The sequence below is a fragment of the Cydia strobilella genome, chromosome 7 (genome assembly GCF_947568885.1).
Source record: "Cydia strobilella chromosome 7, ilCydStro3.1, whole genome shotgun sequence".
Lineage (NCBI taxonomy): Eukaryota > Metazoa > Arthropoda > Insecta > Lepidoptera > Tortricidae > Cydia > Cydia strobilella.
In genome coordinates this window covers 15,926,845-15,944,452 of record NC_086047.1, presented here as the reverse complement: position 1 = coordinate 15,944,452, position 17,608 = coordinate 15,926,845, and the positions used below count along the sequence as shown (strand labels likewise).

Genomic DNA, 17,608 nt, shown 5'->3' with positions numbered 1-17,608 from the left:
CACCAGTTTTTTCTTCAAAGGTTTATGTTGGCAAACCTGCTTGTTGAATTTGAGTTGAGGCGATACACTGAATTTTTTTTGTGCAGAATGTGCACTAAAACAATTAATATGATTTAGATATTTAAACCTGTAATGTACAATGTACATAACATTTGGCATTTTCAATGTTGCCTTAGTGGCAACAACTGCATTTTAAATTTTATATTAAATCCTGTACCTGTATTCGAAGCCTACAAACATAATGAGAGAAGCATTTCCGTTTCCCAATAGTATCAGACATAATTTGCCTACATTTTCCGGTATCCCTACCACCCCCTCCACTGCCAGCCTGGTCAGTCAGCCATCTTGGATGGAGCTGCTCGCCCCTTGCCTCATTAGCGTTTTGTTTCCCAAAGTGAACGGTCGTGGTCTAAGACGAGCCCGTCTTGTCCCACCGAGAATAAAGTCTTTTTAAATTTTAGCCTTTCACAAGTTTCATAACGTATAGTATCATTAAAATTCTTTATTGAATTTTTAGTTCTGTTCAAATAATAGTATTTTTTGAATGAATAACGGTTATTGCCGTTCGATATTTGAAAAAGTAAAATTTTAACTGTTACATTTCCGGTCTAACGTAATTTTAAGATTGTGCTTTTTGTTTTAACGTGATTTGCTTGCAGCAACAATGAGTGGTCAAGGTAAGGACCCCGAGAGAAATAGGAATGATTCGGAAAGCTCGAGTTCGTCTTCAAGTTCGAGCAGTGATTCGTCTGCAAAGAAAAGACGTCGTCATAAAAGGCGGAATCAGTATTCAAACAACAAGGTGAAAAAACTTGCAAAGGAGGTAAGCGAGTTACGTAAATTGTTTTTTCTCAAACATGCTATGTAATATTGATATTACGTTCTTTATATTAGGCTGGGAAGTATCACGTTTCAGGCGCGGCTAGACGAGAGGTCTGTAATGAAATTTCATACAAAGTTGCAGGCCTAGGCCGGGAAGTGGCTTTTTTTTAATTTCTATTTCACATATAATTGTGGCACAGCATCATGGCATTCAGCCATTAAAAAAAAACTATAAGCAATATTTGCTTTTTGGTTCGTTTATGACGTTCTGCCAATACGCCTATTAGAAAAAAAAGTTTTTTTTTAACCTGACGGGCTCTATGGCATTAGAGCGGTAGGGCTGTGTGGGGGGATGGTAGCCGGGTTTGAGAAAAGCACTATACATACATCGGCGTGAAAACGGGTTGTCGGCCTCATAACTATCCGGCCTCACTACGTTCGGCCGTATATTATATTCGGCCGGCAACCCCTTCCTTCCCGGCCTCTGTAGTAATGTACTATTCCGCCCTGGTAGCAGTACTCCAAACTACCCGCCAGCCGATAATTTAAATTTTATCGATCACAATGTTAGTGGCGATTTGTATGACGACGTGTTGGCTGATGCTAATGTTGGTAATGATATCGTTATCGAGCAACAAGTTGCTGCGAACGCCCCTGCCCAGTCAAAGTTCTCTATAAATTTAGAAACTAGCGTAAAAGCACCCGCTATTCCAAAAACGCCTGATAGTTATCTCGAAGCTTTGCAAAAATTAAACCGTTTTACTAATAAGACGTGGACCGATGTGCGTTATCTGGATGTTTAAAAACTATACACGCATTCTCCCGGTTTTGTGAAGTTAGAAACCAATGAGGAAGTGCTAGCTTATAATACATCTAAATCACTGTCACATACAGAGCGATCGTACGCTGCGCTTACTTTTGTGTTGTTAAAGCAAAAGGAAACTATTGAGAACAATGTTCGTGAATTCCTTGACTGGGCACAGGGCTATAGTGAATTGACGTTTACATCAATTAAAGAAAAACTAGAAGGACTTTTCGATACAGGTGAATTTCATAAGGTGTCCGTAGATACTTTACAACTTGTGTGCGGTCATCGAGCTGATATAGTTGAACAGAGAAGGGACTTGATATTGCGGGCAGTGCGGGACCCGCTCGATAAGTCCAATTTACGGAAAATTCCACCCACTACTACCAACCTGTTTGATCCTCAACCTTTCGCAGCTGTGCTCGAGAAGGCTGGAGGCGTACACAAGGCTTTCTGGCCTAAACCAAAGTCATCCACCAGTGCCCCTGCTGCGCAAGCAGGTGGCAGTGGAAATGTGCATCGCCCCGCGCAGGGGTCCTTTGCTACTAATATGCCTGCGCAAGGCTATCAATATCAGAGTAAGAGGCGTGGCCCTCCTCAATACACACCCGCGCAGGGTATGTGCAGTCATTATCCCTCGCAGGGAGCAGGTCCCAGCAAATGCCAACATTGTCCTGCGCAAGGAACAAACAATGGTGGGGATCAGAGGGCAAATCAACGCCGCGATAACACCACTTATCGTCCCCGAAACTGGCGACCTAATAGGAACGGGCGCGACACCCGTGGCAATAAGCGGAGCGCATCCCCTTCTTACAAGGATAAATCTAATAAACGAAGGCGCTTTTGACTCGAGGCCCTTCCAAGCAGGACAGCTACAACGCTTTTACAAAAATTGGAAAGACCTACAAGCACCGCCTTTCATTTTAAAAATAATTCAGGGTTATCGCATACCCTTTTTAACAAAACCGCCTCTCATAGCATCGCTTCAAAACGAGAACTTTGCAACACAGGCATCGCCAGAAATGACTGCAGTGATTCAGGAACTGAAAGATCAGGGCGCCTTGGAGGCAGCCACCACGAGTCCAAGCTTTTTATCCACAATGTTTTTGGTAGAAAAGGCGGATGGCTCGCAGAGGCCCATTTTCAAATGAATTGCCCTGAATTTCTACGTCGGAACCGAATCGTTCCGCCTGATAAACGTTGTCAAAATACAGGATTTTGTACAGAGCAGGGACTGGCTTGCAAAGATAGACCTGTCTCAAGCATATTTTCATATCCCGATTGTGAAGAGTCATCGCAGGTTCTTGCGACTTGTTTACCAAAACCAACTGCTGCAGATGACGTGTCTCGCGTTTGGCTTGAGTTCGGCACCAAAAGTTTTCGCTTCAGTTACAAATTGGATCGCTCAAGTACTGAGAGAGCGTGGATTGAGAATCCTGGTTTATTTGGACGATTTTTTAATAGCTCACCAGGATCCACATACTCTCAAGATCCACATAAACATTGCAACGCAATTGCTACAAGAGCTAGGATGGCAGATCAATTGGCAAAAATCCATCTTAAGTCCCAGGACACGCCTAGAGTACTTGGGTATAATATGGGATCCGTGGACAGACGAGAAGAGTCTCCCCGAAAAGAAAGTACTCAAAATATTGAGTTTCATATCAAATCTTGTTCACCAACAGGCTGCGAATCTCAAAGAACTGCAATCTTTAGCGGGGATGCTGAACTTTGCAAGCTTCGTAGTACCGAGAGGTCGCCTAAACTTTCGTTTCATACAGAAGAGAGTCAACCAGCTTCTGTGTCAAAACCCGAAGAAGCGGTTTTTGCTCCCCAGCGAAATATTGTCAGAATTGGATTGGTGGAAGACCAATTGTCAGAGCACATCACCTATGCAGATCCCTCCACCGACACATTATTTGACGACCGACGCATCGGATGTCGCATGGGGAGGAAAATTGAACAATGTGCACTTCTCGGGTCTTTGGACTGCAGCCGAGAAGAAATTACACTGCAACCAAAAAGAACTACTGACTATTCTCAAAATCCTGCAGCTGAGTCAGTGTCAAAATCTGTGCGACGCTTCACTATTAATTCAGAGCGACAACCGGACTGTGGTAGCATATCTAAGAAACGAAGGCGGCACTCGGTCGGACATGCTTATGACCTTAACCTACAAAATATACCGGTTTCTGGATATGTTTCGGATTCAGTTACGTATCTACCATCTTCCAGGGATATACAATGTCGAGGCCGACCACCTTTCAAGGCTCAAGGTACTCCCCGAGTGGCACCTGCTACCAAAAGCCACGTCACCAATCTTCCGCAAGTGGGGAACGCCTCAAATCGACCTATTTGCGTCCCGAACGGCGCATGTTGTAGCGACGTACTGTTCACTGGATCAGACCGACAATCAGGCGCTATTTTGCGATGCACTGAGCCTGACTTGGAGTTTCAATCTAGCATGGGTCTTTCCACCCCCATGTTTGATACCCAAAATCCTACACCACCTAAATCAGGCCAAAGGAGTGTACTTAATGGTAGTCCCCAGATGGGAGAGGGTTTTTTGGCGCGCGGATCTGAAGAGTCGAGCCATGGGCCCCCCACATACGATATGGAACCTGAAGGACGTGCTAGTCGATGTCGCAACCGGTCTTCCTCCGCCGAAAGTAGATCAAATGACGCTCGAGGTCTGGAAGTGTGGGGGTGGTCGAGGGACCTAGAAAGCTGGTCTACAGATCAAAAGTCCTTGCTTTTGTCGGGTTGGCGTCCTTCAACTATAAAAACATATTCAGTTGCTTGGAATAGATGGTGCCGCTGGGCTGAAGAAAATAATATCGATTATTTTGCACCTTCTGGATCACAGCTAGCCCGCTATTTATCAGACTTGTTTCAAAAAGAGGGCCTTGCATACAGTACAATTTTAATGCATAAGTCAGTGGTGTCGTCGCTATGTAACGTTAATAGCGCGGAAGTACTAAGTTCGCACAAACTTGTTAAGCAAGTTCTGAAAGCTATAGCCCTGCAAAAGCCTAAAGATCCAAAACCACCCATATGGGATGTTTCAAATTTAGTGTCCTTTATGGCTTCTAGGCATATCAAATCCGATAATTTTTTCGATGTGGCTAGACAGACGGCCACTTTGTTGTTGTTGTGCTCGGGTAGAAGGGTCCATGACCTTACACTCTTATCTATAGACCCCGAACACATGATTGAATCCGAAGACTGCATCACCTTCTGGCCTCGTTTCGGGTCTAAGACTGACTCCGCAGATCACAGACAGTCAGGATGGAAGCTTCTTAGTAACACACAGTGCGCTGCCGTCAATCCAGTTTTTTGGATAAAAAGACTAATAGAGCTATCACAAGAGAAACGTCTTGCTTGTAAGAGTCAAAATCTCTTTCTTACTGTACATAGTACTCCAAAGGCCGCTTCACGGACTGTAATAGCCGGTTGGGTAAAGAGTCTATTACGTGACGCCGGCATTAAGGCTACACCAGGTAGTGTTCGTGCGGCAGTAGCCTCCAAGAATTGGATAGAGAATTTTCCAATAGATAAAATTCTAGAACAAGGAAATTGGCGTTCAGGAGACACATTTAGATTGTTTTATCGTCGAGAAATAATTAAATCATCGTCGTCACGTGACGAAAATGTTGTTAATTTAAGCAATTTGTTCAATTGTTTATGATCATAGCGAGGAAATCATTTATGTGTGAATAGCAATTTGTTGCCTATTTAATTACAATAATTAAATAAAAATAAATGTTCTATTGATTATACAATGGTTTAAATTATGTCACCCTACCACTAGTACCACTACCATAGAACCTGCAGTTTTATGTACCCATTGGTATATAATATTTAATTGTAATGGGTTTTGCAAACCAGTGTATTTCTAGCTAACTTTTCATCACATTAGCGTTTTACCTTCACTGCCAGGCGATAACAAACACGTCTCATTATGTTTGTAGGCTTCGAATACAGGTACAGGATTTAATAAAGGCGTTTTACCTTACAATAAAACGCTTATTAAATACTTACCTTATTCGAAGCCTACAAAATAAGTCCTGCCTGGCGCATACTGAGCCGCAATGAGGCAAGGGGCGAGCAGCTCCATCCAAGATGGCTGACTCACCAGGCTGGCAGTGGAGGGGGTGGTAGGGATACCGGAAAATGTAGGCAAATTATGTCTGATACTATTGGGAAACGGAAATGCTTCTCTCATTATGTTTGTAGGCTTCGAATAAGGTAAGTATTTAATAAGCGTTTTATTGTAAGGTAAAACGCCTTTATTAAAGGAAAAAATTGAAGAACCGAAACTTGCCGGAAGTGTAACTTTTTCCATTTTTTCCTTTAATATAAAATTTGGAGTATCGCTCGCAGACATATCTGCATGTTAAAAAATTGATTATAACTGCATTTTAATAAAGAAAAAGCCTAATCATATTTTCATGCTTCATAATACAATCATTCATAACATTGGCGGTCAAAGGGTTAAAATTGTATCAAACTAAAAAAACAATGAAACACAAGACATTAAAAATAGAATAACATTTTATTATTTTTATTTCCCTTAAAAATTACACCAACCACTTAACCTCTATTAAAAGCTTATTTCCAAATGATAAAAAAGTCAACAAGACAACTGAACCACTTGTTCTTGAGCTGGATAAGGTGGCAAAGTCAAATTATATTTAGAGACAATTCCTGGTGGCAGAAATCTGCCCCCAAGATAATGTTTAGCATCCTGTAGAAATTCTGGCTTTGCACAAAGCTTAGGAGCTGATAAAGAGATCAGAAGAGATGGTTTTAATGCTGGTTCATTGCCTGGTCCTGTTTCGACGTCCCATCCACTTGGAATATCTACACTGTAAAACAAAATTCTATGTAGGTAACAAAAATATAATTTATAAAAATTACAAATAATGTTCAATAATAATTTTTATAATTAACCCTTTAAATGCAAAAAATGGCTAAGGCAATGACTTCAAGGTTCAAGTCTTTTTGATGCTCAATTTTATTGTCCTAATGATTCTGGTTCGGAAAAATACAGAAAGATGGCCAAAAGTTATGTTGTTTCTAACCAACATTTGCCAGACTTGAGTGGCAGTGGGCGGGCCGATGGGGCAGAAAGGTTCTCGAGTGGCGACCACGTATTGGAAGACGCAGCGTGGGAAGGCCCCAGACTAGATGGACCGACGATCTGGTTAAAGTCCTGTACCTGGAGTACCAAAGTACCTGGAGTCCATAACGACACCGAGCTCAATTATTGTATAGTTAGCATTTTAGCTATGTATGTTGAGTAATCTCTGATTGTTAATATAATGTCACTCCTTTTAACATCTGTAGCTTGACTGTAAGTGTTAATTATAAGGAATAATAATAAATAAATAAATAAAAAGTCGCGGGAAACCGTTGGTTGAGGGCAGCAAATGTTCGTAGTGGAGATCCTTGTGCCTTTGTCCAGCAGTGGACGTGTTTCGGCTGAGATGATGATGATGAACCAACATTGCGGGCAAAACAATAGTTTCTTAATATATTATGAATTGAAATGCAAAATACCTGCAAACTGGTAGTCCTGCATTAATCAGAGCATCCAATGCAGGTTTCAACTGCTCTCTGACTGGCGGTTTAAAACTAAACCCAAACAGTGCATCTACAAGTACTTTGTAAATTTGTTTCAACTCAGTTACTGGTGGTAAATCATCAACAATTTGCACATTAAACTGCTTGCACTGTTCTAGTAAGTTCTCATAGAGGGGCTTGGGTGTGCGTTTAGGGTAGTGGACTGCCACAGAGTATCCAAACAGAGCCATGTGGCGAGCTGCCACTAAACCATCACCTCCATTGTTGCCTGGGCCACAGATTATTAGGGCAGATTGATGCCTGAAAAAATATACACTGATTTATACATTTGTTCTTGAATAATAAATAAATCTCAAAGAGAAAATAACTTTCTGCCTACATTCCAAAGTAAATTGGATTATGATCCTTCAACAGGGCCTACCGCGAACCACGTTAGACCTGTTGCCTCTCTGTCGCACTTGTAAATTCGTACGTAAGCGTGACATGGAGACAACACGTCGAACGTGGTTCGCGGTAGGCCCTCGGTAGTTTAAATAATTGTTAGGGTAGGCTGGGGACAATTGAAACACTATGTTTAACCGCCTGTAACTGTTTTATTTTTACAATTAGAAGGGTATGTGCCTGTATTATTAAAGGTTATTTATTTAGTAATTAAATAAAATGTGTTTGAAAAGCCTATCACCCATGGTTACGTTATGATAGGGCATTAAAGAAAATGTGAAAGAGTGGTTCAATTGACCACATAGGTGTGTTAATTGAAACACTATGTGGGGACGTTTGAAACACTTTAATATGTTCGGCAAAATGAAAGATAATTTGTTATTTCTAATCTTTTTTAAATAACTATCACTGTATTCAATGAGATCAACTAAAATTCGCAAAAAAATTATAAACATTTCACAATTTATCTGCATCTGAAATTCTGAAGATCTTGATCAATGAAAAGGGATGCAAAAAAAAGACATCAAGACTTCTTTGTTGTTACGTTAATACCTTATACATTATACGTTAAAATACTAACATACTTTACAGCACAGGTACTTGACTTTATACCGAGAACATTTTTGACCGGCTTCTCAACACTACCGCGTTGATCGCACGCTTAAACGCTATTGGTCCAGGATTTAAGAATGACCGACCGCATAGTATTCAATAAATTTGGCTTGTTGTTGTTTCAATCATAACGTGTTTCAATTGTCCCCGTTCTACCCTACTATAAATACAAAATAAAATAGTAGGCTTCATAAGAAAGGACAAGACAACTAAAATAAGGTTTTACGTTTGAGGTGGATAGACTTTTGCTACCGCTGTCGCCACGCTCAATCCAGCCAACTCCATCAACTGGTCAACGCTGAATTTGTACTCATTGAATAAGTCCTGGTCCAACGCCGCTGCGTTAGACTGCGTGAGGTAGCTCACCCGGCCACTACTGCATTGTTTCACACCCGTCATCCCGTTACCCCACACGCTGGCTGCCCGCAACTAAAAATATCAGTTTATTGACAAATATACTTAATGATATCGAATTTGATTGGTCGTTTACTAGAGTATACCAACAAAGCGCTGCCGATGGACCGGAGGAATAACATTTAACCATTAACAACTCCTCAATGAGTAGAAGCAATCGTAGTCAGTATATTTATTATTTCACTTTCACTATAAGAAATAAGAAGTATCAAATCACAACAAGGTCGTTGACATTGTCAATGACACCAAATGACACTGATGAGTGTAGACTGTAGACAACTGTAGACATCAATTGACATTTTTATATTTTCATATCAGACTATTTGAGGCAACATTTTATCTTTGGTTTTTAAAAGGAATCCCAATAAATTTTTAATTATTTTTCAAATTTAACTTGCGCTCAAATACAAGTATCACAAATTTCTGACAACGACAAATTCTAAACTAAATTAGACTTAAAAAGCAGAGGGTTCCGTTCTGCTATGGAACCCTAAAACATTCACAGGGTTAAATCCAATAAAAATAAACGATTCGTTTCTGAACGGAAAACAATTGACAGATTTCTAATGTCTATTTTTCCCAATCAACCGTCACAAAAATGGCTGCGCTTAGAGTATTTAGCCGTAATTTACCATATTTTCGACAACAATTTTCAGCATTACTAGGAAACACATCGCCTTCAGTGAAATTTATTTGCGTTGTCGTAGTAATAGGATACGTGTTATCGTTCTCTGAAGATGTCGTGAACGTTCTAAGTGTAACTCCAGGATATTTGTTGCCTCCTTCGTTTCAATTGTGGTCTACTTTTACGTTCTGGTTTCTCGAGATACACTTATGGGAAGTAGTTATCGACATAGTAACTGTGGGATTGTGTGGGAAGTTAATAGAGCCGCTATGGGGCCAAATGGAAATGATGAAGTTCTTCTTTCTGACGAACTTTGGCGTGGCATTTCTGACAACGTTTTACTACTTGGTGATATTTGCGTGCACGGGACAGACATCGTATCTGTTTGACATACATGTGCACGGCCTGGCGGGGTACCTGGCCGCGGTGTGTGTGGCTGTAAAGCAGATATTACCTGACCATCTCCTTGTAAAGACACCCCTAGGTATGGCATACTTTGTTTTGTTTCCTGTATTAAGTGTTTCCTATATGTGTTATATCATTTAAGATGCAGTCAAGGTGATTACTGATTACTTTCATAATAAATCAAAGTGTAAAGAAAGTAATCTCTATTTTCTAAAACATCATTGTCACTATTCCAGGCAAACTTACAAACAGATCACTACCACTCCTACTGCTTATAGCGGCTATAATCCTATGGGCTATCGGAGCCCTGGAGGGAACCTATCCTTGCATGTGGGGCAGTGGTACCATTCTGTCATGGATGTACCTGAGGTTCTGGCAGAGACATAGCAGCGGGACCCGAGGGGATATGGCTGATAATTTCAGCTTTGACAAGTGAGTTTTGTGTGTATTCAGTAAAATTTAATACTATGTAATGTAACATTGATGTCACTGATAAGGTTGTAATTTTAAACAGATATTGAAGTATGTGTGTCAAATTGTGTACACAATAACACTTATGATTTTAAATTTTATGGAAGGTTTGGTATCAGTAGATACCTTTTATCTGAACTTAATATAAAGAAAATGCTGTAATTCTTTATATTTAAATCTTCCTTCAGATGATGGCAGCGCACCTAGATGGGCCCTCCCAGCTTCACTGAGAGTAGTTACATAGGGCAACGGTTCTCAAACTTTTTTGGTATCAGAACCCGTTTGAAAAGCGAAATTTTTGTCAGAGCCCCAAATAAAAAATTAAACTACCTTACCTTGATTTTGTTTTTAATAGAGATGCACCGGATATTCGGTTACTATCCGGTATCCGGCCTATATGGCCCTTATTTTTAATATTTGGTCGGATATCGGATAGTGACATACTATCCGGCCTCATACCGGATAGTAACTTTGCTTGATTTCAGAGTAAACAAATTGGATTTAAGAAACAGTCACGGTCAAATCGTACTCGTTTACTATTTTAAAACAATTTTAACATTCCACTCACTTACACGCGCACTCATTTCGATCCTTACAAATGAGTCTGCGCGAACATTCACTACGAAACAGGCAAAACCTGCAGCATCATATTCGAGCGATAAAGAGGCAGATAGCGAAATTTCGGATTCGTGTTTCTCAGTAAGTTCTCTGTAAACAAACCGCCTGGTGCATCAATGTCATATTTTATTATCCCTCAAAAAAACTGTTAAAGGCACAGTATGTATAAGTTACTCTAAGTTTACTAAACGGGCTAGTGCTGTACTCTGGTGGCAGAACATTATAGTAATACCCCCTATTCAATGTAATTTTAACATGACTTACATGAAAAAGTGGCTCAGAGTATTGAATGATGCAATATTTGACATCTATAAACTCTGACCCCCAACTAGAATACCATTTCAAAACAGACTTTTAAATAGAAATGGGTATAATAAGATTAAATGTATTTATACATTATTTAATTTTACCACAGTAAAACCCTATACAGTTCCAAAGTTTAAATTTAAAACCTCATTTATCAAACGGCCAGACCTTTTGCAAAAATCTTAACATCTATCAGCTATATGCCGCAACAAACTGTTATTTGCTCATCTCAGTGGAGCGAGTAACTGTTTTTATTTAACAGTTAGTGTTAACTGTATCATAACAAAGCAATGGTGAATATCATACATAGTTCATTTGTTTACAAACTTGTTTCTTTTACTTGTCACTTTTAGGGTCGGTTGCACCAAACTGGTTGTATCGTTAAAGAGTTTGCTAAGTTTTATTGTATGGAAAGTTTCATAGTAAACTGCCGCAGCGCGCCGGGTGATATTGATCAGTCTGTCAAGTGCGAATGGTGCAACTGGCACTTAATGTGATTACTGATTAGTTAAACATGGGAACAGTCACTATCATCATATATATAAGAGCAGCCAAGGTTCTTAAAAATATCTAAACATTCACTTTAGTGGCACAATAAAAAGTCACAAGTCTTATAATAATATATTCTTTGTTCAGATATTTGTAAACAACTTGGCAGCTCCGATATATCTGATGGTGACTGAACGTCTTTCAGAAGCAAGGCCAGGCAGGTGTTGCAAAATGCAAGTTATGTAACTTATATTGGATCAAGTTTTTCATTATGCACAGTACCTCTATTCTATCACTGTGGTATGAGTTTTCTAGTTTATACATAATATTTGCCCTTTCTAGACTTCGAAAATTTGAAGGAGGATATGTTTTTTTTTTATTAACATTAATGATATCTATTCTTTTCTTTTAGCTATATTATTATGGTCCTATTCGGAAATTCCTTTTTTGTTTGCATTCACTCTCGGAAATCACCACTTGGTGAAGGGCAGAGATGGGCATTAATCGATTAATCTTTTAGTTAACTAATCAATCGATTAAAAATATCAATCGTCATTTTTTAATCGCGATTAATTTAGTTGCGATTAAATTAGTTGTGAGAATGTTCGACTAACAACTAAATTAGTTTTAGTTTCAATCGACTAAATTTCACGATTAAATCTATATTAAAACTACGTAGTCGCCCGTTTTTGCATGTTTTATCTTGCAATATGTAACTACAAGTACGTATGTATGCAACATACGGAGGTACTCGTATGTTGTAACTATGTTAGTTTGGGTAGAATTTTGCGACTTATTTTGAAGCAGATATCTTCATCCGATTGAGCTAAAATTATGTATACACGTTTAATTTGAAATGCTTGAATGACAATGCAAATAATGCCATAATATTATTATAACGATATATTGGTAATAACGACAAATAGCGAAAAACTGCATTGTTTACAAATCGCAAACAATAAAGTAGGTAGGTGCATTATTAATACTTTGAATTATACGATACTGAGTAAATCTTAGACATAGAAACTATCAATATTTTGCTGTCTCTGACAATAGTAAATCTCTTTTTAGTGTCACGCGGTGACAAAACAATGGGATAATCCTACTTACCTGGAACTGGAAGTTGTTTGTTGCATTTTGGTGCAAGTGCCGACGCATCTTCTAAAAATAACACGTTCTATTGAATGACACATCTGCATGTTGTTTATTATCTACGCGGTCTATTTTGTTTTCAACGTGTGGTCATTAAACTTACTTACTTTAGTAGCAAAATAATAGTGAGAACAGATCTCACTCCTTAGAAACGGTCAAAATATCGTAAGTAATACATGACTATTTTATTTTTAAACATCCGTTAAGATGTCCTAATCAGTCTGTCAACATAGCCATACCGAGGTATTCTATTCAATTTGCTTCTAACATTAGTCGCGAGAAAATAGTCTAACTAATTAGTCGATTACAAAATTTAGTTGTCCGAAATCAATCGGCAACTAATTTAGTTGCAACTAAATTAGTTGCACTCTATACAACTAAGATTGATCAATCGTCGTTTTCAATCGTCAGTCGCAATTAATTCTTGTAATCTTAATCGTTAATCGTTAGTCGATTACATTTTGCCCATCTCTGGTGAAGGGTAGAAGACCATTAAATAATGTCATTTTAAACCCAGAGGTCTACAAAGTTTTTGACCTAAGGGGCTTTGGCAGGCCTTGGCTCTCCCACTTTCCTTTCAGGGGCATTGAATTCATGTAGCAGGAGCATGTCTCGAGTTCTTACCTTTCATATCAATCAAAAATGTACTTATACTTATCTTGTACTTGTATCTACACCCTTAAGATCAGTAACCACGTGGTAACCACACAAAATTAATTCACATAAATTTGTTTCAGCTTCTTCCCCACAGTCCTACAGCCCATAGTGCGGGGTATCCTGGGCCCACCGCACCGCTGCTTGGTCCGCATAGGGCTCTGCTCGCCCAGCCAGCGCCGGGTGCACTTGGCCATGAGTCCTCGTGGCGTCACCATCTCCATGCCGGGCGTGGAGCCCCAGGACATGGAGAGGAGGCGGTAAGACATAAGTTTGACAAATTTAATGTATGTAACTAATGCGACATACATTCGACAGTAAATGTACTAATGATTAGTACATTTACTCAACATACTTTACACATATGACCTTGGCAACATTAGTAATACTAGACTAAATGCTTCTTCAAAGAAGGCTAAGCCGTGTAATGACAATTTTATAGGCATGATAAAACCATCTTATCTACCAACTAATCATTAGCACTTAGAAATAGGTCACAACTTTTTATAGTAAGTTAAATTTTTTATAACTAGTATAGGGTATGCTGGTTAAGAATCAATAATTTAACTTTATCAGATAAGACCCTTACGAGCGTGTACACTTGCCTTACGGCCTGTTTACATATTGATTAGTAATCGATGATTACTATCTCGGTAGTAGGTACTAGTACGGAAGTACTGTCTCGGACTATCTATGTTCAAAATGACATAGATATATGTCATAGTTTTCCATTGTTTTGTTGAGTTAAATAACAGCTATCCATTTCTGACGTCACGTAGACGTAGACAGAGTTAATTGAACGGTGCATTACATGTAATGCACGGACAGTAAAAGTGTTAAATATAATGTCTGTGTTACAACAACGCTATATGCAGCATTTTATATTTTTTTATGAAAAATATTTTTTTTTCTACAGTTAACCATGCCATTTAGTTTCCTTAAATGTACTTAGCCATGCTCCAACGTTAACGGAATTCAATAAAAACAACCTGTATATTTAGATAACTGTGTGACAAAATTAAATATATTTTTTTCTTCCAGACAAATCGCGCTCAAAGCTCTAAGCGAGCGCCTCTCCAAAACATCCGAACAGACGCGACAGAAGAACCTCTCGACAAAAGTGAACATGGAGGCCGTCCGCAAAGCGCAGGCCTCCAACGTCATCCCCGCCTTCCCCGCCGAGCCCGCGCCGCCCCCGGAGGCCACGCTGGTGGACCTGGAGACTCCCACGACGAAGCAGTCATGATCTATGAACAATTTGTAGTAGGAACGTTCACTGGGATGGTTGTAATTAGGTGATATAGTGTGTTTGGGTCTGGCGAATGTGGCGCAAACTCGCTATTTGCTAATCGCTCCCCGTATACGTCGTGCGAATTATCCATTGACTGTATAAGATGTAGACAAATTCATGCTTTGAATTTGACAGCCTTCTTAGCACAGGAGCGTCGCGAAACTATCTTACCCGCGAGATAGAGTACCCGTCTTTACTGTATTAGCAAGCGTGGCTCACTCCGCGATTTATTAAATATATTAATAACGGGTCACTCACGTATTTTAAGTCGAAAAACGCTTGACATGTTTCACTCCGTACCGAGTCATCAGGAGCTTGCGTTGACGGCACCGATGACTCGGCGCGGGCGCCGGTGGCGGCAGGGGGGGCGAGAAACTACCCTCGTTTACGGCATTATTGTCAAATGATGGGTTACACACCACTCACTACGTCATTCGCTAATGTCCACACTGTCCACCGACGTAGTACCCAAAACAGTTTTCCAGCTCGGAGGCACTGACCAACAACAATCACGGTTAAAATTCGGATGACGACTAATTTCGATAGCCTCCTGTACTTTTCGCTGAATCACAAACTTTTCTTTCGCCAGCACGGTTATATATTAAATATGTCTTGTGTTTCACGGAAGTTTTGTTATTAAAATCACTCCGCGATTTCGTCGCGTCGCTACAAGTATATGCGGCCCACACCAATTTTGGTGTCTAGCCATAGTAGTTGCCGCGCACCGCTACGGAACGGACGCCTGCTCGCGCTTGCGCCACCTTGCGGTCATATCTGTCGTAATAGACGCTTTTTGTTAGAGAGTGAACCTTCTGTACCTAATACTATTATTTATTCTGTGGTATTAGTGAGCTCGCAGAATGGAATTGACCGCCGGCATCATGACCTCTACAGCAATATAATTACGCGCGTGCGATAGAGATAGGAACAGGTACGAAATTGTTCGTGCTTGTTACTTTACCAAAAGCAAATGATCCGAGTCGGTAATGTACGCGGGCAGTCAGCACACTTTTCGCTGTCAGACGCAAACGCTCGTTCGCGCCGTTTTCGCCAGATCTGGACGCACTATAATAGAAAAGAGTGTGAATAGTAGTTGCACTAGTGTATTTAAAATGTCAAGAAGTCTATTTGTATTCTAGGTCGGGAAACGAAAACGTAAGACCTGTATGGTTACTTATGTTTTTGTGTTCTTAGAAACGTATTCTACAATAATATGATAATTTAAATAACTTGTTGCAACTGTAAAGGAAGATAGAGTGCTAAAGTGGAAAAGAACATGCTTTCATTAACTTTAAGCCCTCTCAAAATCTACTTACATCAGCATGATTGCGGCGTCTAAAGCCACACAAAAAGTCTGTCACTTTATGACAGACTGACAAATTCTGCCACTCGCTATGGCCCGAAACGCCAAGTGCCTTTTAAGCCGATTTGCGAGAATATAATCGGGTCCTAAAATCCAATCATTCTTTGTTTGTGCTAAAAATTGTCTAACTGTAACTGTCCGCGATTTTCATTTAGGTGGAAATCTTTAAAACCATCTGTCAATTCTAAACTAGAGGTAATCGCGGCGAAGGGTTAACAAATTTAAGTTATTATCGACATGCGTGGCGCTGGCGCATTAAGGGTTAAAAAATGTGTGGGGTCCATTTTCGCAGTTCGTGAGCTATTAAAGTGTACAGTCGCCATCGGATATATCGGAGCGGCAAGGTGTTCACAAATATCTGAACAAAGCCTCTATAGGGTATTTGACGACTAGTCAAATCAGTTTCTTTTTTCGAACTGTCAAAACGATTTTGCTACTATGGAATTTATATGAAACAGTAGCATGTACGTCACAATCAAATTACCTACTCTTTAGTTTTATACAGGTTTTAAAATAGAAATTGTGTCTAAAAATAACTGTCTACGTTTCTCTATTAATCTTCTGGTGCTTTATTTCTTGCATAGTGTAAAATAATTTATTTTAAATACAGTCAAATACCCTATTGTTAAGGCGTTAAGGTGCTTGTTCAGATCTTTTTGACCACCATGGCCGCTCCGATATATCTGATGGCGACTGTACTAACAACAACCCTCTTAACTTGTCCCTTGATGGACCTTATGTATGTATTTACGAATTGTCATGTGGACGATGGTATTTCGGATTGAACAGTGATATTTTAATATCACTGCCATAACCAGTAATTTCAGAAGCTCATCATTTTAATTACGAATAGCGATTTCACATCAAGTAAGGCCGGTTTTTGGCTTGTTTACAACTGGTACAAGCCTATCGAGAATTACAAATAAATTGAAGTATTTCTAAAAATATTACAATTATTAAACATAATCGACGATAGTTTTCTTGGTCACTTAAAAAAAGTAACAAAATAGATATTTGTCACTTTCATTTTTGTGCTATTTCTAATAGAAATGCAAAAGTACCGACCAACCCCGCAAAGCTAAATAAGGAAGCGGCCAGAGTAAAAATATCGCTATTATATATATATATATATATATATATTCTGTTAGTGCAGGCATTCAGAGGTAATCCTAATGCATTTAACAGTGAATTTATTTTTCTAATTAGAATTTCTGCAATTGCGCTGTGAATTCTTACAATTCTAGTATTTATTTTATTTCCCTTAATCCCATACTTGTTTCAGTATGGGGACAGCGACTATGGTATACAAAGAAAGATATTTTTTGCAGATTTTAATGCATTTGTTAAAATTGATACCAAGATATTGGGGAGGTGTGAATGAGACTTGTAAATATAATTAATATTGACTAGTGTTACATTAATAAATAATATCCAATCAATGTGGTGTAATTTTTTATTTTATATTATATTCCAGTCTCTTATATACCTATTTGTTGTTTCATGTCGTATGAAAGGGTTTTATAATTTATTATTTTCTTAGTACAAATTCTGTCT

The 17,608-nt window shown here is 39.2% G+C and overlaps 2 protein-coding genes across 2 annotated transcripts; one reads left to right on the top strand and one right to left on the bottom strand.

The window, feature by feature from the left end:
* Nucleotides 1-6,178: 6,178 nt before the first annotated feature.
* LOC134743259 (NAD(P)H-hydrate epimerase) lies at nt 6,179-8,929 on the bottom strand. Its single transcript, XM_063676664.1, has 4 exons — nt 8,767-8,929; nt 8,493-8,695; nt 7,190-7,513; nt 6,179-6,495 (listed from the first exon to the last, which is right to left on the bottom strand). The coding sequence occupies exons 1-4, from the start codon at nt 8,800-8,802 to the stop codon at nt 6,261-6,263; spliced, it is 798 nt and encodes a 265-aa protein (XP_063532734.1). The 5' UTR covers nt 8,803-8,929; the 3' UTR covers nt 6,179-6,260.
* Nucleotides 8,930-9,238: 309 nt separating this feature from the next.
* On the top strand, nt 9,239-17,493 carry LOC134742672 (transmembrane protein 115). Its single transcript, XM_063675861.1, has 4 exons — nt 9,239-9,789; nt 9,947-10,142; nt 13,484-13,660; nt 14,442-17,493. The coding sequence occupies exons 1-4, from the start codon at nt 9,279-9,281 to the stop codon at nt 14,644-14,646; spliced, it is 1,089 nt and encodes a 362-aa protein (XP_063531931.1). The 5' UTR covers nt 9,239-9,278; the 3' UTR covers nt 14,647-17,493.
* Nucleotides 17,494-17,608: the final 115 nt, after the last annotated feature.